This window comes from Anoplophora glabripennis, unplaced genomic scaffold (genome assembly GCF_000390285.2).
Source record: "Anoplophora glabripennis isolate ALB-LARVAE unplaced genomic scaffold, Agla_2.0 scaffold759, whole genome shotgun sequence".
Lineage (NCBI taxonomy): Eukaryota > Metazoa > Arthropoda > Insecta > Coleoptera > Cerambycidae > Anoplophora > Anoplophora glabripennis.
Window position 1 is genome coordinate 213,349 of NW_019416834.1, and position 16,541 is coordinate 229,889.

At 33.0% G+C, this 16,541-nt stretch overlaps 1 protein-coding gene across 1 annotated transcript in view; it reads left to right on the plus strand.

The window, feature by feature from the left end:
- Positions 1 to 16,028, plus strand: part of LOC108913578 (gamma-aminobutyric acid type B receptor subunit 1-like) — a gene marked incomplete at its 3' end in the record, with an annotated part of 145,620 nt that extends 129,592 nt beyond the window's left edge. Inside the window, exons 5-6 of the mRNA XM_018719145.1 lie at positions 1,329 to 1,508; positions 15,744 to 16,028. Of these exons, the coding sequence (XP_018574661.1) occupies positions 1,329 to 1,508; positions 15,744 to 16,028 (465 nt within the window). The remainder of the gene's footprint in view (positions 1 to 1,328; positions 1,509 to 15,743) is intronic.
- Between the last annotated feature and the right edge of the window lie 513 nt (positions 16,029 to 16,541).

Genomic DNA, 16,541 nt, shown 5'->3' on the forward strand with positions numbered 1-16,541 from the left:
TTACTCACCATAATTTGAATTTTCAAAATACATATATTTTAGTGTGGAATAAAAGTCTATTCATTAAATTTAAATAAATATTTTGATAATAATATTGAATAATTTTATTTGAATTACTAAAAACCCTCTTAACCCGGTTATGATGCTTAAAGTAGCCTCATGTTTTGAAATGCTGTTTTTATATTGTTTACTTATAAGAGAAAAGGACCGAGAAATTAAAGCGGTATAGACAAAGACGGTACAAAGAAGTAGGTACTTAAATACTTCTTAATATACTTCTAGGTGTTTGAGCTCAACCTTGCTTTGTGGATAATGGCCCATTTTAACGAAAAAATACAACAACAAATATTGCGGTTTAAATAAACCAGGAATATTCAACTCGATGAATAGGCAGTGGCCTCCTCGAATTTCCGGTTTAAATCCCTTTTATATATCAGGTTGCATTAAAAACTTTAATGTAGAAAATATCTATGCAAGTTATTCAAGAATTGAGAATCTTATTATTGGTTTATTCACCCTTGAAGGTGGTTATTTTCTGCATTTGTTATAATATTTTATGGTTTTCAGTTTATAATTAAGTCGTCTTTCAATTTATTTTTGTTCATTTTAATGTACTTTTATTACAATAAAAGCTTTTACACTATTTCTTACTCCAAGAATTATTACGTTTATGAAAAAAGTTGTCTAAAATAAATCACCCTATCTAAAACAGATTTTAAGTGACCAGATTGGAGAAAAAAAGGTTCACAAAGGTAGCTTAAAGGGGTGGTTGTTTCTATCCCTTGCAAAAGAAGGGCAAGATCAATAAATTAGTAAATACATTTTCCATAGTAGGAAAAACAAAAGATATTTTTCTGTTATTTTCTTCATATTTAAGGAAATAATGAAAACTTTCCGTATGAAGATCTATAAATCCACAAGGAGAATTAATTAATTTTCAAGGAATTACCTCATTTGTATTTACTTATTTACTCTCTATGTACGACTAAATAATGGCAAGACTTATGTATGAAAAGATATTCGCGTTTTTACATTTTATAAAAAAAAAACATGAAACCTAATAAAATTAGGACACAGAACAAAATAAATAAACCTGGGACTGTAGGATGTTCCAGTATTATTTACCTCGCAAAAAATTCATCTTCAGCGTATTCAACATACACCCAATTTGGGAGAAATATTATATCCTTCGTAACAGCATCGAAAATAAACAGACTGTGTGTAGCATTGCCTGTGGTACAAGACCGCATACGCTGCATATAAGCCGGCCGATATTTTATTTACTTCTTCATGTTTGCCACATTATTATTATTTACCTTTTGTTCCAGGTATAGAAATAATAACCAGGCAGTCCTTTCTATCGGATCCCACAGACGCCGTGAGGAATCTCAGGAGACAGGATTCAAGGGTTATTGTGGGGCTGTTCTACGTCGTAGCCGCGAGGCGAGTTCTGTGCGAGGTGTACAAGCAGAGTCTCTACGGGAAACAATATACCTGGTTTTTTATAGGTACGTACACGTAGGTCGAACGCGAGGGTTTACAACGTTGTATACACACCGTCGAAATAGCGCCATATTTACTGTCGATGTACGCCGCTCTAATAATTTTATGATTTGTTGCAAAAAATACGCCCAAGGCGTTGAAGTTTTTCCCTTCACAGACAACCCCAGGTGCCACTAAGCGTTTCGGAAATGTTATAAATTCATTCGATTCCTAATTGTATTCCAAATGAAAATGATCTTTTCCATGTTATTTGAAAATGTCAGTACTTTATTTAGTCTCAAGTAAGCTACAAGGTTGAATAAATGGAAAATAACTCGTAATAAAATTGTTCGATAACTAATTCATAAAACTTTAAAAACAAATTCAAAAAACGGTTAAAAAACATAATGACACGCTATTTATGACCTCAAACGGGGTCTGTATATGGGTTTTTTTGCTATTTTGAGAGAACTACGAGGCTTACAGACCCCGCTCTACGCTTAGTAATGAAATTGCCTACAAATTATATACTACAAGTTCTACTCGTAGGATCATTGGTTTCTACGCAATATCCGTCCAAAGAAGGTCTAAAACTAAAATTTTTTTTTTCAAACTGGCCTATTTCCAAAGTACCGTAATTCTGTAACCGATTGACCTACAGAGTTGCGGTTAGGCTTAGTTTATCACAAATTTGATGCTCTTAAAAAACGTATAGAATAGCTCTCGACAAAAAATGCATGGATTTGGAGATATAGAGCAGAATCTGAAACAAGTCCAAAAATTTCGCGGTTTTTGGTGTGTAAAAATGTGTCCACAACTTTTTGAGAGTTGCAAACTTGGGTATACATAGCCCTAATGGGTCCAAACAACATACTAAAAAATCAGAGATACATCATGTTTTGCGAATTTAGCGATTTTTTGTGTCGATTTTGACCGACCTATTAATTTTAAAGGCCATTTTGCTTGCTGTTCATTGATTTTAGTTATGAAAATATCTATTAATGCATTCTTCGTACTGTTAAAATACTCCCTTAAAGTTTGTAAACGTCCTGTATTTTTTCTTAGACATCCAACTTCAAATCAGCTGGACTGGTAGAATTTCTAAAATACTCAACGGTGTGGAAAAGTATTTTCCAGTATCTCCCTCACTAGCCCAGTCATTATAGACATGAAAAATTATTCATAGCGAAAAAAAGTTTGTACAAAAAAAGTAGTACAAGAGCTCAAAAATGGTCGAAAATTGCCGTTTTTTTCAATTGCTAATAATTAATGCAATTTTCATCGCAGACACTTGTAATTCAGGATTTTTGAGGCTTTTTACACCCTTAATAAGTGGTAAAAATTTCAACTCGAAAGCTTTATTGATTGGGCGTTGGCGGAATCTAAGAAGATGCTATTTTTCAATTAATTTTTCCCAAGCTCACAGGCGTTGTAGGGTTTTGATCATTAGTTGTTTTTGTACCTAAATAGTTGTATAGACATAGACATTTACCGAGAATTTAGTTTTTCAAATTTAATTTGTTTAGAATTGACATGAAAAAATGTTAATATTTATTAAATTGTTAAGATAGGTAATTATTATAAAATAAAATAGTAACCTCTTTACTTTAGTTTTCTTCGAATTTAAAAAAAGATCGTTGTTGTAAGTTGATTAGAAGCTGAGATAATTTTTTTTATTTATATAATCGCAGTGACCTTAATTATTAATATTAAAAGCCGAAATTTGGAGAGAATATACATTAAGAGCTATATTTTCATGTCCTACATTAACATTAAGGTGAATTCAACTATTTAATTTCGAAAAAGAAGATAGCGGCGATGCGTTCTATTACTTGGTCTAGCGAACGAGTGGGGAAGGCGAAGCTTAGCATGCGCGCTTAACGATGTAATAAAAATTAACATTTTTTCAAAGTCATTTTTAAACAAATTAAATTTGAAAAATTAAATTATCAGTAAATGCATATGTCAATACAACTATTTAGGTACAAAAACAACTAATGATCGAAACCCTACAACGCCTGTGAGCTTGGGAAAAATGAATTGAAAATGGCATCTTCTTAGATAACAAATTCCGCCAACGCCAAGCTAATGAAGTTTTTGGGCTGAATTTTTTACCACTTATTAAGGGTGCAAAAAGCTTCAAAAATCCTGAATTACATGTGTCTGCGATGAAAATTGCATTAATTATTAGCAATTGAAAAAAGCTTACAATTTCGACCATTTTTGAGCTCTTGCGCATAAACAAATTATCGGAATTTAATCGGACTTGTCTCATTTTACAGATTTATTTAATACCTACCTTTTTTGTATAAACCTTTTTTTCTCTATGAATAACAGTTTTTTTACGCCACTCGAAAAGCTATTTTTTCATAATTTTGACCATTGTTTTAACAATGTTTCCCAACTAGTCTCGAGTTGATTTTTTGATATTTTGTTTATAACACGTTTCTGAACAATATTCCGCAGAAAAACTTCTAATAGTATTTTTTTCCCGAAAAAAAGCTATAATGATTGGCCTACACTAGTAAGTGAATATAATGTCAGCGAATTTTTATCTTTATTTAGATCTTCCGAGATATTTTCGTATTTGTGTTATTTTTCAAAAACAGTATTTTCTTACATCTCTAAAACTAATTCATTTAGGAATTAAGATATAAGGCCATACAAATTTTTTCCTTAAAAAATACAAAAAATCATCTACAGTATGTCCCCGGTTAGGGTGAATAAGAGGAAAAACCTTTTTTATATTACATTTTACGGAAAAAAGGCACACTTCATAAAAGGTTTTGCTTGAATTTGAAATGAGGTTGCTATGATGAAACTTAACATTTCATGTACGGGGTGTCCAGAAAATAAAAAGATATGAAAATGTCACGAGAGTAAACAACCAAAGTTACTTGAGTTTTTAAATAAAACAATTCGCACACAAAATTGGTATAATTTTTTACAGGACATAATAAATTTGGAAAAAAATTTATGTTAATAAAACATTATTCGAACACTCCTCCACCAACTTTCACACTTTGAAAGCGTGCAAGGAATTCATTGTAGCTGCGTCTAATCTCTTCTAAAGATATGGACTGTACATCATCTCTAATTCGTTGTTTTAGCTGTTTGATTTTACTGTCCAAAGGCCTGCTATACACAATCTGTTTGAGTCAGCCCCACAAGTAAAAGTCCATGATTGTTAAGTCTGGACTAGTAACACTATTCAAAAATATTAAAAATAAAGGTAGTTTACTCTCGTGACATTTTCAAATTTTTTATTTTCTAGACAGCCCGTACATGAAATGTTAAGTTTCACCATAGCAAAATCATTTTAAATTCAAGCAAAACTTTTTATCTGTTTATCCGTAAAATGTAAAATGAAAAAGTTTTTCCTCTTACTCACCCTAACCGTGGACATACTGTATATTATCCGAACTTACTTAACGACTACTTAGGTCTATACTTTTGATGATTTTTGTTATAATTGCCTTATGCTTCAGATATTATTATGTACGGGATAATTCTGTTCCTTTCTTTGGCCTTCATCTTCCTTTTTTCAGTTCTACGTATCCTTCTTTTTGCCTTGCATGAATTCTTTAATAGATTTCAGTGTTTTGTATCTCAATTTTTATATTACATATATTTCTCAACATGTCTGGTTACATTTCTTTCTTCTAATCTTATTCCATTAGTTCTGTATGACCTTCGCATTTTTATCACATTAGAGGAATAAGAACAGCAATTCAATTCGATTTTCGCATCGAAAGGTAACAAAGAAAGACAATAAATTACTAAACCTGTCCGGAAGATTAATTCGTAATTTAATGTGATGAGTTACCACCAACGTCCAAGGAAGAGAGATGCTGTGTTTAATGGCGCTATATATTTCTGGGGTAAATGAACGTTAATTGTTCGGAGGCTATAAATCTCTCGGATTGGGTAATAACATCATTGGAACAATTATCATCCCCTTATATTGCACGGAAACTACTTAAACTTAATGCGTTTTTTCTCCAAACTTTTTGTCAGTCACGCTGACGTCCACAGACTTGAACGCGCTCTGTTAGGAATTTCTCAGATTTCTAGCGTTTCTGCTTCTGCGGCTATTAGCATTCTTTCGGAGAATCTATATGTTACCAATTTTTTGCTGTTAGGGTGGTTTCATTTATGTGTGAGCGGTTGTCATTTAAATGGTATGTGTCCATATTTATTCTCATTTTTGACTTATGTCCGTCGGTCTTCATGGATATATTTATATAATAATCATTTTTATTATTAGTGCTAACAATAATTTCTTCGTTATCTTTCAAAACCACACAGCTACACTTAGCAAAGCAAAGCAAATCATCATCCTAAAAATTCATGACTAAAATTGTAATTTAAAAACAATTTTTCATTACGGTTTTCGGTCGACAGCCTCGTGCTCGTTGAAATTTGAGTGGGAATCGAAGCCACTTCATTCCGATGGATCCCGTTACCGCGTGATTCGGTATGTAAAACCAGGTTGAGAGTAGGATTAAATTAGAGCTTTACATCGGTCCCACCTCTTTTTTGAAGTGACTCAACCTGAAAAATGATTAGCGTATTCGATGCAAACTACAATCCCCACCGGATCAGTACGCGTTGTATCCTTAACTCATCGAATAAATAAATGATTGTTAATTAACGACACTCGGGGTGATGGGACGATTTAATTGAATGGAATTTGGAAGTAAGATTACTCGGTGAAACTTGGCTATTGTCGTCCTAAGGCGTATGCATTCTTTCCTGATTAAAACATTTCTTCAGTATTTTCCTTTAATTAAAGGCATATTCGATTTTAGCGATGCCAACTACAGTCTTTTAGGTAGATATGATAGCCAGGCAAAATTGAGAGCGATCAACTCATTCTGATTAAATCCAGATTCATATCGAGTTGTTTGGATGCTTTGGTGAGACTAGGGCGTCGAAATAATGTGACGATGTGACTCTGGCTTGAACATGAGGGACATCTGAACAATAAACATGCTGATGAGTTAGTCAAATCTACAGCTCTACAGAGGTCCAATCGCCTCTATGGTATTGCTGGCTTAGGCTCAGCTAGGAATTTTTTATCTGGCCCTTGGTCTTTCGGACTAGACTTTATGAAGACGGATCCGCTATCAAAGTTACTAGGCCCACCTTATTGATTATTATTAGTTAGCCTTATTATTGCTTCTAAAATCGGTGAATGGTTATTGTCTCAAACGTTCCGTAGTAGTCTCTGCAACTGGTTGCGACTAATTCTAATCATTACAATTGAAGGAATTAAACCAAGGTCACAGAAGTTGTCATAGTGACCGTGACGAGCTTCAAGACAAGGCTACTAATCTAATAGACCAAGGCGGATCTGTCGAAATGACCCACTTCATGGATGTAGGAAGGGGCAAGCTAATTTGATGGAATACCTTCAGTACAACTCACATAATAAAAGTGTAGATCCTCAGATCTGGGCGAGGTCCGGAACATTTTCAAAATTGCGAAAATGTTTAAAACATTTAAATAATACCTATTTTATCTGAGTTTTTTACTTTTATTTTGGAACCTATGCATTTTGGCAGAATATCGAAGAGGAAAAAAGTTTTATTATTGAATTTTGCGCAATATACAGTCGGTTAAAAATGTTTGAATTTATTACCGATGTTACAAACTAGCAATAATTGATGAAAAAAAGCAAAATAATCAAGTTTTTTGGATAATTTTTCTAAAACATTTTAATTGCTCCGAGGGCATTCTAATTCTAGTAAAAAAAATTAGAGTATAATAAAACAACACACCAAATTTCATTAAAATTGGCTAGATAATTTACGCAAAGAATTTTTTGAAAAAAATTTTTAAAAAAAGTTCGAATTTTCAAAATGTTGCACAGCCTCAAATAATGCATCTATATACTTGAAATTTTTTTCACATAAAAAAACAGCTTAGCCTTTCAAATGGTTTTTGAAAAATTAAAATCGGTTGATTAAGACGGATACAATAAATTTTTAAAGTTAACACTCTTTTTTATGTTTTTAAACAATTAGATTACATTTATCAATTTGCAATTTAGTTAATTATAATTTTAAAATACTCGGGAAGACGCTCCTTTTTTTAAAGTTAAATTCCGTTTATTGGTTCTCGAGATATAAGCGGTCAAAGTTTATCGGCATTTACCGTTAATTTATAAACAATTTAGCAATAATCTTTGATCCAGTGTCTTCGTTTTTTTTTTTAATTTTTTCATTTCATATCCATAAGTTATCGGCAACATGGATATAAATCAGCGGAAAAGCTGTCGCTCGCACGCGCGAAATGTGACTCAAAACACGAAAAGTGGGGGAGGGGGCTTTCGCTCCGAGACTGGATTCGGAGGTTCAAAACGCGAAGGTACGAAAAAAAATGGATTATCTCGGCTTCTAATGGACCAATTTCGATCTTTTTTTTAATCCGATGTCTCCCCAGCCAAGGAATTCGAATATCATAATACCAGCTGTCTAATTTGCACATATTTTGTTATAAACAAAGTTTATTTTTTATGCATTAAATATCCTGTGTATTTTACCATATGGTATTACATTATGGTATTATGGTATACATTTTTTCGATGAAAAAATTTGGTTACGTATATATTTCAACACTCTGTACATGAATGTATTTAGTTATAATTATTACAATTATTTAAATAATTTTTGTCAAAACAAATAATTTTTTATTTGGAAATTAATTTTTTTGTTAAATACAGATAAAATTAAGAGAAAATAGTACTTTTAAATTATAATTAAGAAAAAAACTAAATTGCAAATTGATACATGCAATCTAATTGTTTAAAAATAAAAAAAGGAGTGTTAACTTTAAAAATTTACTGTGGCCATCCTAATCAACCGATTTCAATTTATCAAAAAGCATTTGAAAAGTTGAGCGGTCTTTTCTATGTGAAAAAATTTTCAAGTATCTAGATGTTTTATTTGAGGCTGTGCAACATTTTGAAAATTCGAAAATTTTTTTTCAAATTTACCATAGAGTCGATTTTAATGAAATTTGGTGTGTTGTTTTATTATACTCTAATGTTTTTTTTACCAAAATTGGAATGCCCTCATAGCAATTAAAATATTTTTAAAGAATTATCCAAAAAACTTATTATTTTGCCTTTTTTCATCAATTATTGCTATTTTGCAACACCGGAAATAATTTTAACCATTTTTAATTTACAATATATTGTGCAAAATTTAATTCTAAAACTTCTTTTCTCTTCAATATTCTTCCAAAATGCATAGGTTCCAAGTAAACATTTTTGCAATTTAGAAAATGTTCCGGACCTCGCCCAGATCTAAAGATCTACATCTTTATTGTGAGTTGTACTAAAGGTAACCCCCCAAAAATTTGCTTGCCCCCTCTCACATCCACCTCAAAAGAGAGCCGCCCTGATCTATAAGTGAAAGAGCCACTCTCAAAAGTGTGGATCTAATTAGAAGACTAAAGTTAGATGAGGAACTCTAAACCATGAACAAAAGGTCTATGATTTCGCTTTCTAAAATCTTTTCTCTTCTTTGTTCCATTTTTCTTGCCTATCTTCTCATTTTGCTTTTTAACAAAGCATCAATACTATATTGATTATCTCTTGATGATCAAATTTTTGTTCCAGTTCAGACAGTTTTTCATGAAGTGAGCGCACAATATTTCAAGAAATTGACCACACATTTTACCGTTTCCAATTTTTTTCTTGATGAATATATTGATTTTGCGTACCGCTCGTTAATTTCTAATAACGATAATCACTAAATGAATAATCCAAAGCCTGCGAGGCACAGGCAGGTGTCTAATATCCCTCCATTTAGTTTTAACAATAACGTATCATACACGAGACATAGCCACGTATAATAGCACAAAGGCATTGTCAGTACGTTTCCAAATCATTTAATATTAACGTTGCGGAAATTTGAAATGGCCATCTCATCGCCCAAGTTGTCGGCGCCATATATTATTCTGATTTAGTTAAAATTTCACTTCCTTTGCGAGCTCGACGTGTTCCCGTCTTCCGATATATTGTAGTCATGAAGGCCGGTTCAAATTACTCGACAGAATTTAATATGAGGGGTATATTAGATAGATTGTTAATATTGCGAGCGTGGATTATTTGCTTGTTAATACATTTTAGTTAGTAGGTACGCTCTGAATTAGAACTATACAAATAATTTGATGAAACAGGAAGAGTTCGTTATTTTGACCAAATAAAATTAACACGCGCTGCGGATAAATCTATACTTCATCAAAATTTCTGAATTCCCTTACGCTACGGGTCTTTTGAATAATGGAATGCCTTTAAATATTTAGGTATTTCCTATCTTACGCCACAAATCCAATTTCATGCCTGAAATAGCACTGTTAAATAATTAAGAAATTACAATTTAGATTTATATTTACCATGCCTGAATTTAAAATTTGTGAAGTGTTACAAAGCGGCAAAAGAATAAATAGATGAGAAATGTTATCTCATACATAAAATTCGTACTATGCCGGTCGTTAGTTTTCCTGGCGACTTGTTTCTAAAACACTACACAGACCTATTAAATATGGAATAGATTCAACCTGAAGCAAGATTTATTATAGATTTCCAAGCCAGACGACGCGCCTTAAACATTTTGTGCCGCTGTTTCTTTCTAATAAAATAGATAAATATCATGTCATGAATTACAAATTGAAAAGTAGCAATATAGTCCATAATATTAGATTTTGAAATCCAGTTGGATTATACAAACAGCACTTTAAGAACAAGGACCCTCAAAAAAGTTAATCTTAACTTTTTCGAGCGCAAAACTTAATAATTCAATGTTTTAAGATTGCATAAAAAATTATTCTTCGTTACAGGGAAGAATGCAATGTTTATAATGATGATACGGGTTAAGTTACGTAATCATATTTTTCATACAAAATCACTAACGTATCCGGTAAAAATAGTTACCATTAAACAAAGTCGTCGCAAGCTAAAAATTACCGACTAAATCATCGTGATTTAATAGTCATCTAGAAGGACACAACATTTATTTAAAAAATAATTCGAATTCCAATAGGCACCATTTTATAGGAAGTGCGAATACTATTAGTAAAAAATTTATGAGTTAACTAATTCTCCTCAATAAAATAATGATAAAAGTTCCTTTTCCGAATTCAATAATAACGAAGTTATTAATATATTATTATTATCCATTATTACAATATTCTTCAATAACTTTTTCATGGTGGAGCAGATATAACACACAATACAATATATGTTCTAGCTTTAGCTTTAGCTTTTTGGTTATATTACAGCGGCCAGAAGACGACCCCAAACACTAACCTGGTAATTTTGTGGTAGGATATCGGCCTTTTATTTACCTAATATTATTTAGACATCCTTTCCGACTGATAGTACGTCTCCCTATACAAACCACGACTACATTTGTATAGCTTCTGTGAATACAGCGACATACAGGCCACCAGATAAGGTGGTGGAGCATCTCGAGCCTTCCCCCCGGATGGTCACCAATCCAAGTTCTAGCCGCGATCAGCGTTGCTTGACTTTTCATATCAAAGATATGAATATCAAGTCGCTAAGCCGCACTCGCCCCTAATATATGTTCTATCTGCTACTAAATGCCTTTTGAACAAAGACTGCTTTATACCTACTCGTAAAGAATGATCTATCAATATGTAGGAACTATGAATGAAAGACTAGTGTGGCAATAGGCAAGAAAAAATTTTTAATTAATGATATTAACTGACTGAATCACTATTGACGAATAATCTTAACTGTTTATATTATATGTTTATAATTTTTTACTCAGGCTTATTTTATATTGTTTTCGAGACTCAATATATTCTTGTTTTTAATTATTTTAATTAAACTACTGCATTTAAACATGATTGTCATCAAAATAACCGGATAAAAGGACACTTGTCCAGCACTATACGCCATACACCACGCCACGAGATGTCTTAATGGGGACGATGGGAATAGACAAAGACAACGCACGACAACCATAGAATGGAGTGGGGTCACTAAACAATGAGGACATTAACTCCGATTTAGCTACAAGTGCACCAATTACGAGTTTATCTGCAGAATTTATTTAACGGGTACCTATATTTGAGTGAAAGTAGTCAGTTTTATTTAAAATATCACAAATGAGTAAAATTATCGAAATGCTCAATATTGAGTGAAAATGTACTCAATCATTTCACTGAATGGATTCAGTCTGTACCTTTATTGCTTTCACTCACCCCGAGTTTTTTACAGTGTAGATGCAACCCGAATATTTATCTCCGATTTTTGTTTTCTGTTTATTTTTTATTATCTAAGAATAAAAATTACTTTAATCTTCGTCATCGACCTTCTCTGACTTTGATTCAAAAAGCAAACTTAATTTAGCCACAGGAACGAGGAATATTTCCCACAGGAAAAACAAGAACACGGGCGATATTAATTAAATTAATATGAATAAGAAATCTCGAAATTACCATTAGCTCCATTTCCGTTTCCTTTTGAACTCCTGATGAATTTGAGCATATCAAAGCTTAGATTTGGAAATTCCCCCTAATAACTAATAAGGCCTCTTTATCATCGTCTCCTCGTTTTGTTCAACGACTCGACGACGTTCACATGCAAAGCCCCAGATCTCGTCATATTATGTGCAGCGAACCATTCCTCCCATTTAATTCAGTTCCGCAGCATTTCAATAACTAGGTGCCGAGCAGGTACAAATAAGGAGCTATTAACATTGAAACCGGCATTTGGTTTGATAGATTAAACTCGTATTGAAGTCAAATTGTGCCGTACACGTTACGAAACGGCTTTCTGGATTTGTATGATTAAAATCGCGATCTTGCTAAATACTATTCATAAGTAAAACTGCCGGGACTGTAAGGTACGCTCGGGTAATTAATTATGCTCAAAAATAATGAGATGAATGCCTCGGAAAATTGTAGTGAAACAGAAGCGACGCAGGCAGCTGAGTGTATTGCGTGACATCATCATTAATGTGATTGGACGGATGAGTTTGCTGAACCCGTGAAGCCGGATAGATTTTTTGTCATTGGGTTGTTGGGAACGAGTAATTAATTTACAAATTGATTGTAATTGGTAAAAAAATTAATAAAAATAATGACAAATATTATTATTATTCTAAAGTAAAGGCTCTACTATTTATATTAATTTATTTTTTGAATAAAAACGACTTGCATTCACATCAGTTAGTTACCAATACTGTAGGTAGTACATAGATCGATCACTAAGCTATCGAACAATTCTCTATAACACAGCATTAAGCTTCATTCACAACAATTATAATTACAATTAGTACTTAGAATTAATATTAGACGTAGGGTGAAAATTAACGTTAAAGAGCTTATTTTGATCATTCAGAACGTCGAATTCTATCGAAAATTAATTTACCGTGAAGGTCGAATATTTCCTGTGGTTGGTAAATATTGAAGCTGGAATTATGAGCACCACCTGCGAGAAGCCCCCTAGCTTTTGGCGCCCAACACCACAGCAAGTGTACCCAATAACTGCGCTTTTCGTCTCGGCAACATTTTTTTATTGCGCAATAAAAATTTAAACAATACAAAATTTCATATAAACAAACATTCACCGTATTTGAGGTTAGGTGAATTGTCATTTACTCATTTGACTCATCTGTTGACATCAAGCGCGTACGCGCAGATATTTTTCAATTACAATTAGTGGCAAAAGCATGGACTTTGCAAGGTACTAATTCTAAGTGTAAGTGTAAGTATAAGTGGAAACGTTAATTTAAAGGTTGTGAACGATCATGTATTAAGTCACATACCAAACTTTTACCATTAATCCTAAGTACTAATTCTAATTGTAATTGACTGGTCCTAATAAAGTAGGATGTGCAAAACATCTTTATAAATAAATTGTCCTAGTGTCAAGCAAAAGCCGCTCGGGAATTCGCTCTTTTTACGTTAAATAGAGCTTATTTTTACAGTAATTACGCCTCTTCTTTTCCCAAGATAGAGTTTTTTTATAACGTTAATTGTTAATTAACTAACGTTGACTAATTAATGTTAACTTTTACTGCTGCTAGCGCATTTATTAGGTACATGAACTATTACTGTAAAACTTTTTGAAAATAAAAGTTTATCTCTTACTTTAATTGTCTCTAAAATCCTGGTCCGATACGTCCAATAGTTAATTAACAATTACGTTATAAAAAAAAACTATCTTGAGAACAAAGAGGCGTAGGTGATTTCTTTTCTTTTTTTTGACTGCTGTTAAAATAAACTCTATCTAATGCAAAAAGAGCGAATTCCCGAGCGGCATTTGCATGACCCTGGGACAATTTATTTTTAACGCTGTTTTGCATATCCTACTTTGTTAGTAGTAAAGAGAGCAACCTAATTTCAACTTTTTGAAATTTTTCTTGTTGGATACGTTTCTTTGGATCAATTAGAACCTATGTATATCTACGAATATTTGCTAATGTAAAAGCTGTACATCGGACTGTAATTTAATTTTTAAATTCCTCTATTTATTACACAGAGCTTTCGAATACGGACTGAAAACGATGCCCAGCCTACTATGCGCGTCTTACGATTTCGACTCTTCTGATTTAGCTAGTTTACATAAGTTGTGATATAATTACTTAGAAAACTACAATAGTAGTGTCATATCTTTATTCAGTATTCCAGACGTCTGGGCAATTAAACTTTTAAAACTAGGATGCAAAATACAGTGGAAGACATCTACATAAAAATGAATGTAGAGAATTTAGGGACCATTGCACTCCTAGAGTAAATAAACAAGACAACCCTCTCACTGTAATTTGGATATTAATATAAATCTCGTGAATTGATCCTTACTACTCTTATTCCAGACTGCTGCCCTCGCACCTCTCGTCCATTGCTTCCACACACAGCTAAGCCAACGCAATGCCAATTTTATACATCCCACACTACGGCGAAGCTCTTCATATGTACCTTTTTCTCGATTGCACGAGCACACAAAAAAGTGGTTTGTTCCTAAGACTAAACCTTTGTATTCTTATATATTTTGATGCGGCGAATCCAAATCCAGGACCAAAAATTGCTTCAGCACCCTCCGTTTTTTTTAATCGCCTCAAATATAGAAAATATGTAAAATTCTATTTTTCAAAACTAGAGAGTTCGACTTGATTACTTGCCGGAGAACCTCGAAGAATAGAGCGAAGATTAGGAACATCATGATATGAAGGAAATGGAGCGTCGATATCGAGGAAAGTGAGATGTTAATATGATGACAGACTTCTGTTGGATGAGTAAAAGGGAAAACGAGCCAAAAATACAGAAAAGGAAAAGAAATCCATTGTAGAGATCGTTTGTTTGTTTCTACAATTACACCTAATACTGATCACTCCCTAAGCGAGATTTTCCGTAGGTATTTTCAGTTTTTAGGGGCAATTTAAAAAAATGGAGGATGATGGAGCAATTCGGATTCAGTGTGCCAAAATACATAAGGACGAATCTTTGGAACCACTTTTCTTTTTATGTGTCTCTGTTATTAATAAGTAAAATTAAACTAATAGATTACGTGAGGATAGATTTTCCTGTCATGTAAAACTTATAAAAAAGGCCAAACTCATAAAAATGAGTCCATTTCTGGCCTTCGTTACATAAGAAAGACGTTCACACGGTGTTTACAATATACGATTCTTATATTTACCGATTTTCTGATCATCTGATGAAAGAAGAAAGTTCTCAATGCCAACCGCATTTTAAAGGCAAGCAAAAATTTTAATCAAGAATGCCTTTTTCTCGTAAAATGAAAAATAAAAATATTTTCCCTCTTTTCCATTCTAACCGTGGACATACTGTATACCCCATTAATACATATTCATAAATTAGGTCTATTCCAGATCTACAAACTATTTTCACATACAAATATTTAAGTGCCCGTTGCAAAAACAAAAACAATTGCCCGTTAACAGAAAATAAACAATATAATGTTAAATTATCTTCTACAAAAGTTTAAGAGCAGAAGTAGTCTATCCACATCAGAAATTATTGTTCATTCCGTTTCAGCTTTGCTTGAATCACACTAAATATTAGTTATATGTACTATATTTTCGAAAATTATAATTATTGCCTAAATTGTATTTAGAAAATAATTGGACTGGCTAAAGTTAAAGAAAATTTAATGCTTAATTTACTTCTTATTTTCAAAGTTTCAGTTCTGAAAACTGTCTCTATTTCAATACACTTTCGTCAATAGTTACATTGACCTTAGCTGCCTTTTTCAGGCTGGTACGAGGACAACTGGTTCGAGGCCAACTTAGAGAAGGAGGGTATCGACTGCACGGTGGAACAGATGCGCATCGCAGCCGAGGGCCACCTCACTACCGAGGCCCTCATGTGGAATCAGAACCTGAACGAGCGCACCATCTCCGGAATGACTTCGGAGGATTTCAGGCACCGGCTGAACGACGTACTTAGGCGCGAGGGCTACGACATTGATAACCAGCGATACCCAGAGGGCTATCAGGAGGCCCCGCTGGCCTACGACGCAGTGTGGTCAGTCGCATTGGGTAAGGAAATCTGTTTTTTTATGTTCTCTCCGAAAGTTGGAAAGTTGAAGGTTAGGGAAAATTGAATATAGATCTTTAGGTGCTGGGAGTGGTTTTATCTGTTTGTTACCAGGTGGAAGAAGTTTCATATATTTTTTTAAATATCTTGAAACAAATTATAATACTATTACTAAAAAATATTTTAGACATCATGATTTAAAATTCTCAAAGTTTATCGTCAAAATTTTTATCGCTTCGCTGTTATTTTTAACCAAGCTGTTCCCACAATAAAGAATGACCCTTTACACGAATAACTACTTATGCACTAGTACTAAAAATATGTTTTTACTTTGTCCCAATAACAACACTAACAACTGCTGTATCACTTCCCTTATACACTTGTTACTATAATAAATATATTATTAAGTAACCGGACGTCTTTGCAGAAGTGTTTCCTCCAAGGTTGAAATTATGGAGCAATTACTTTCCCCCGAGAGTCCCGTGTACCTAATCTAAAAAATTAATTTCATTCAT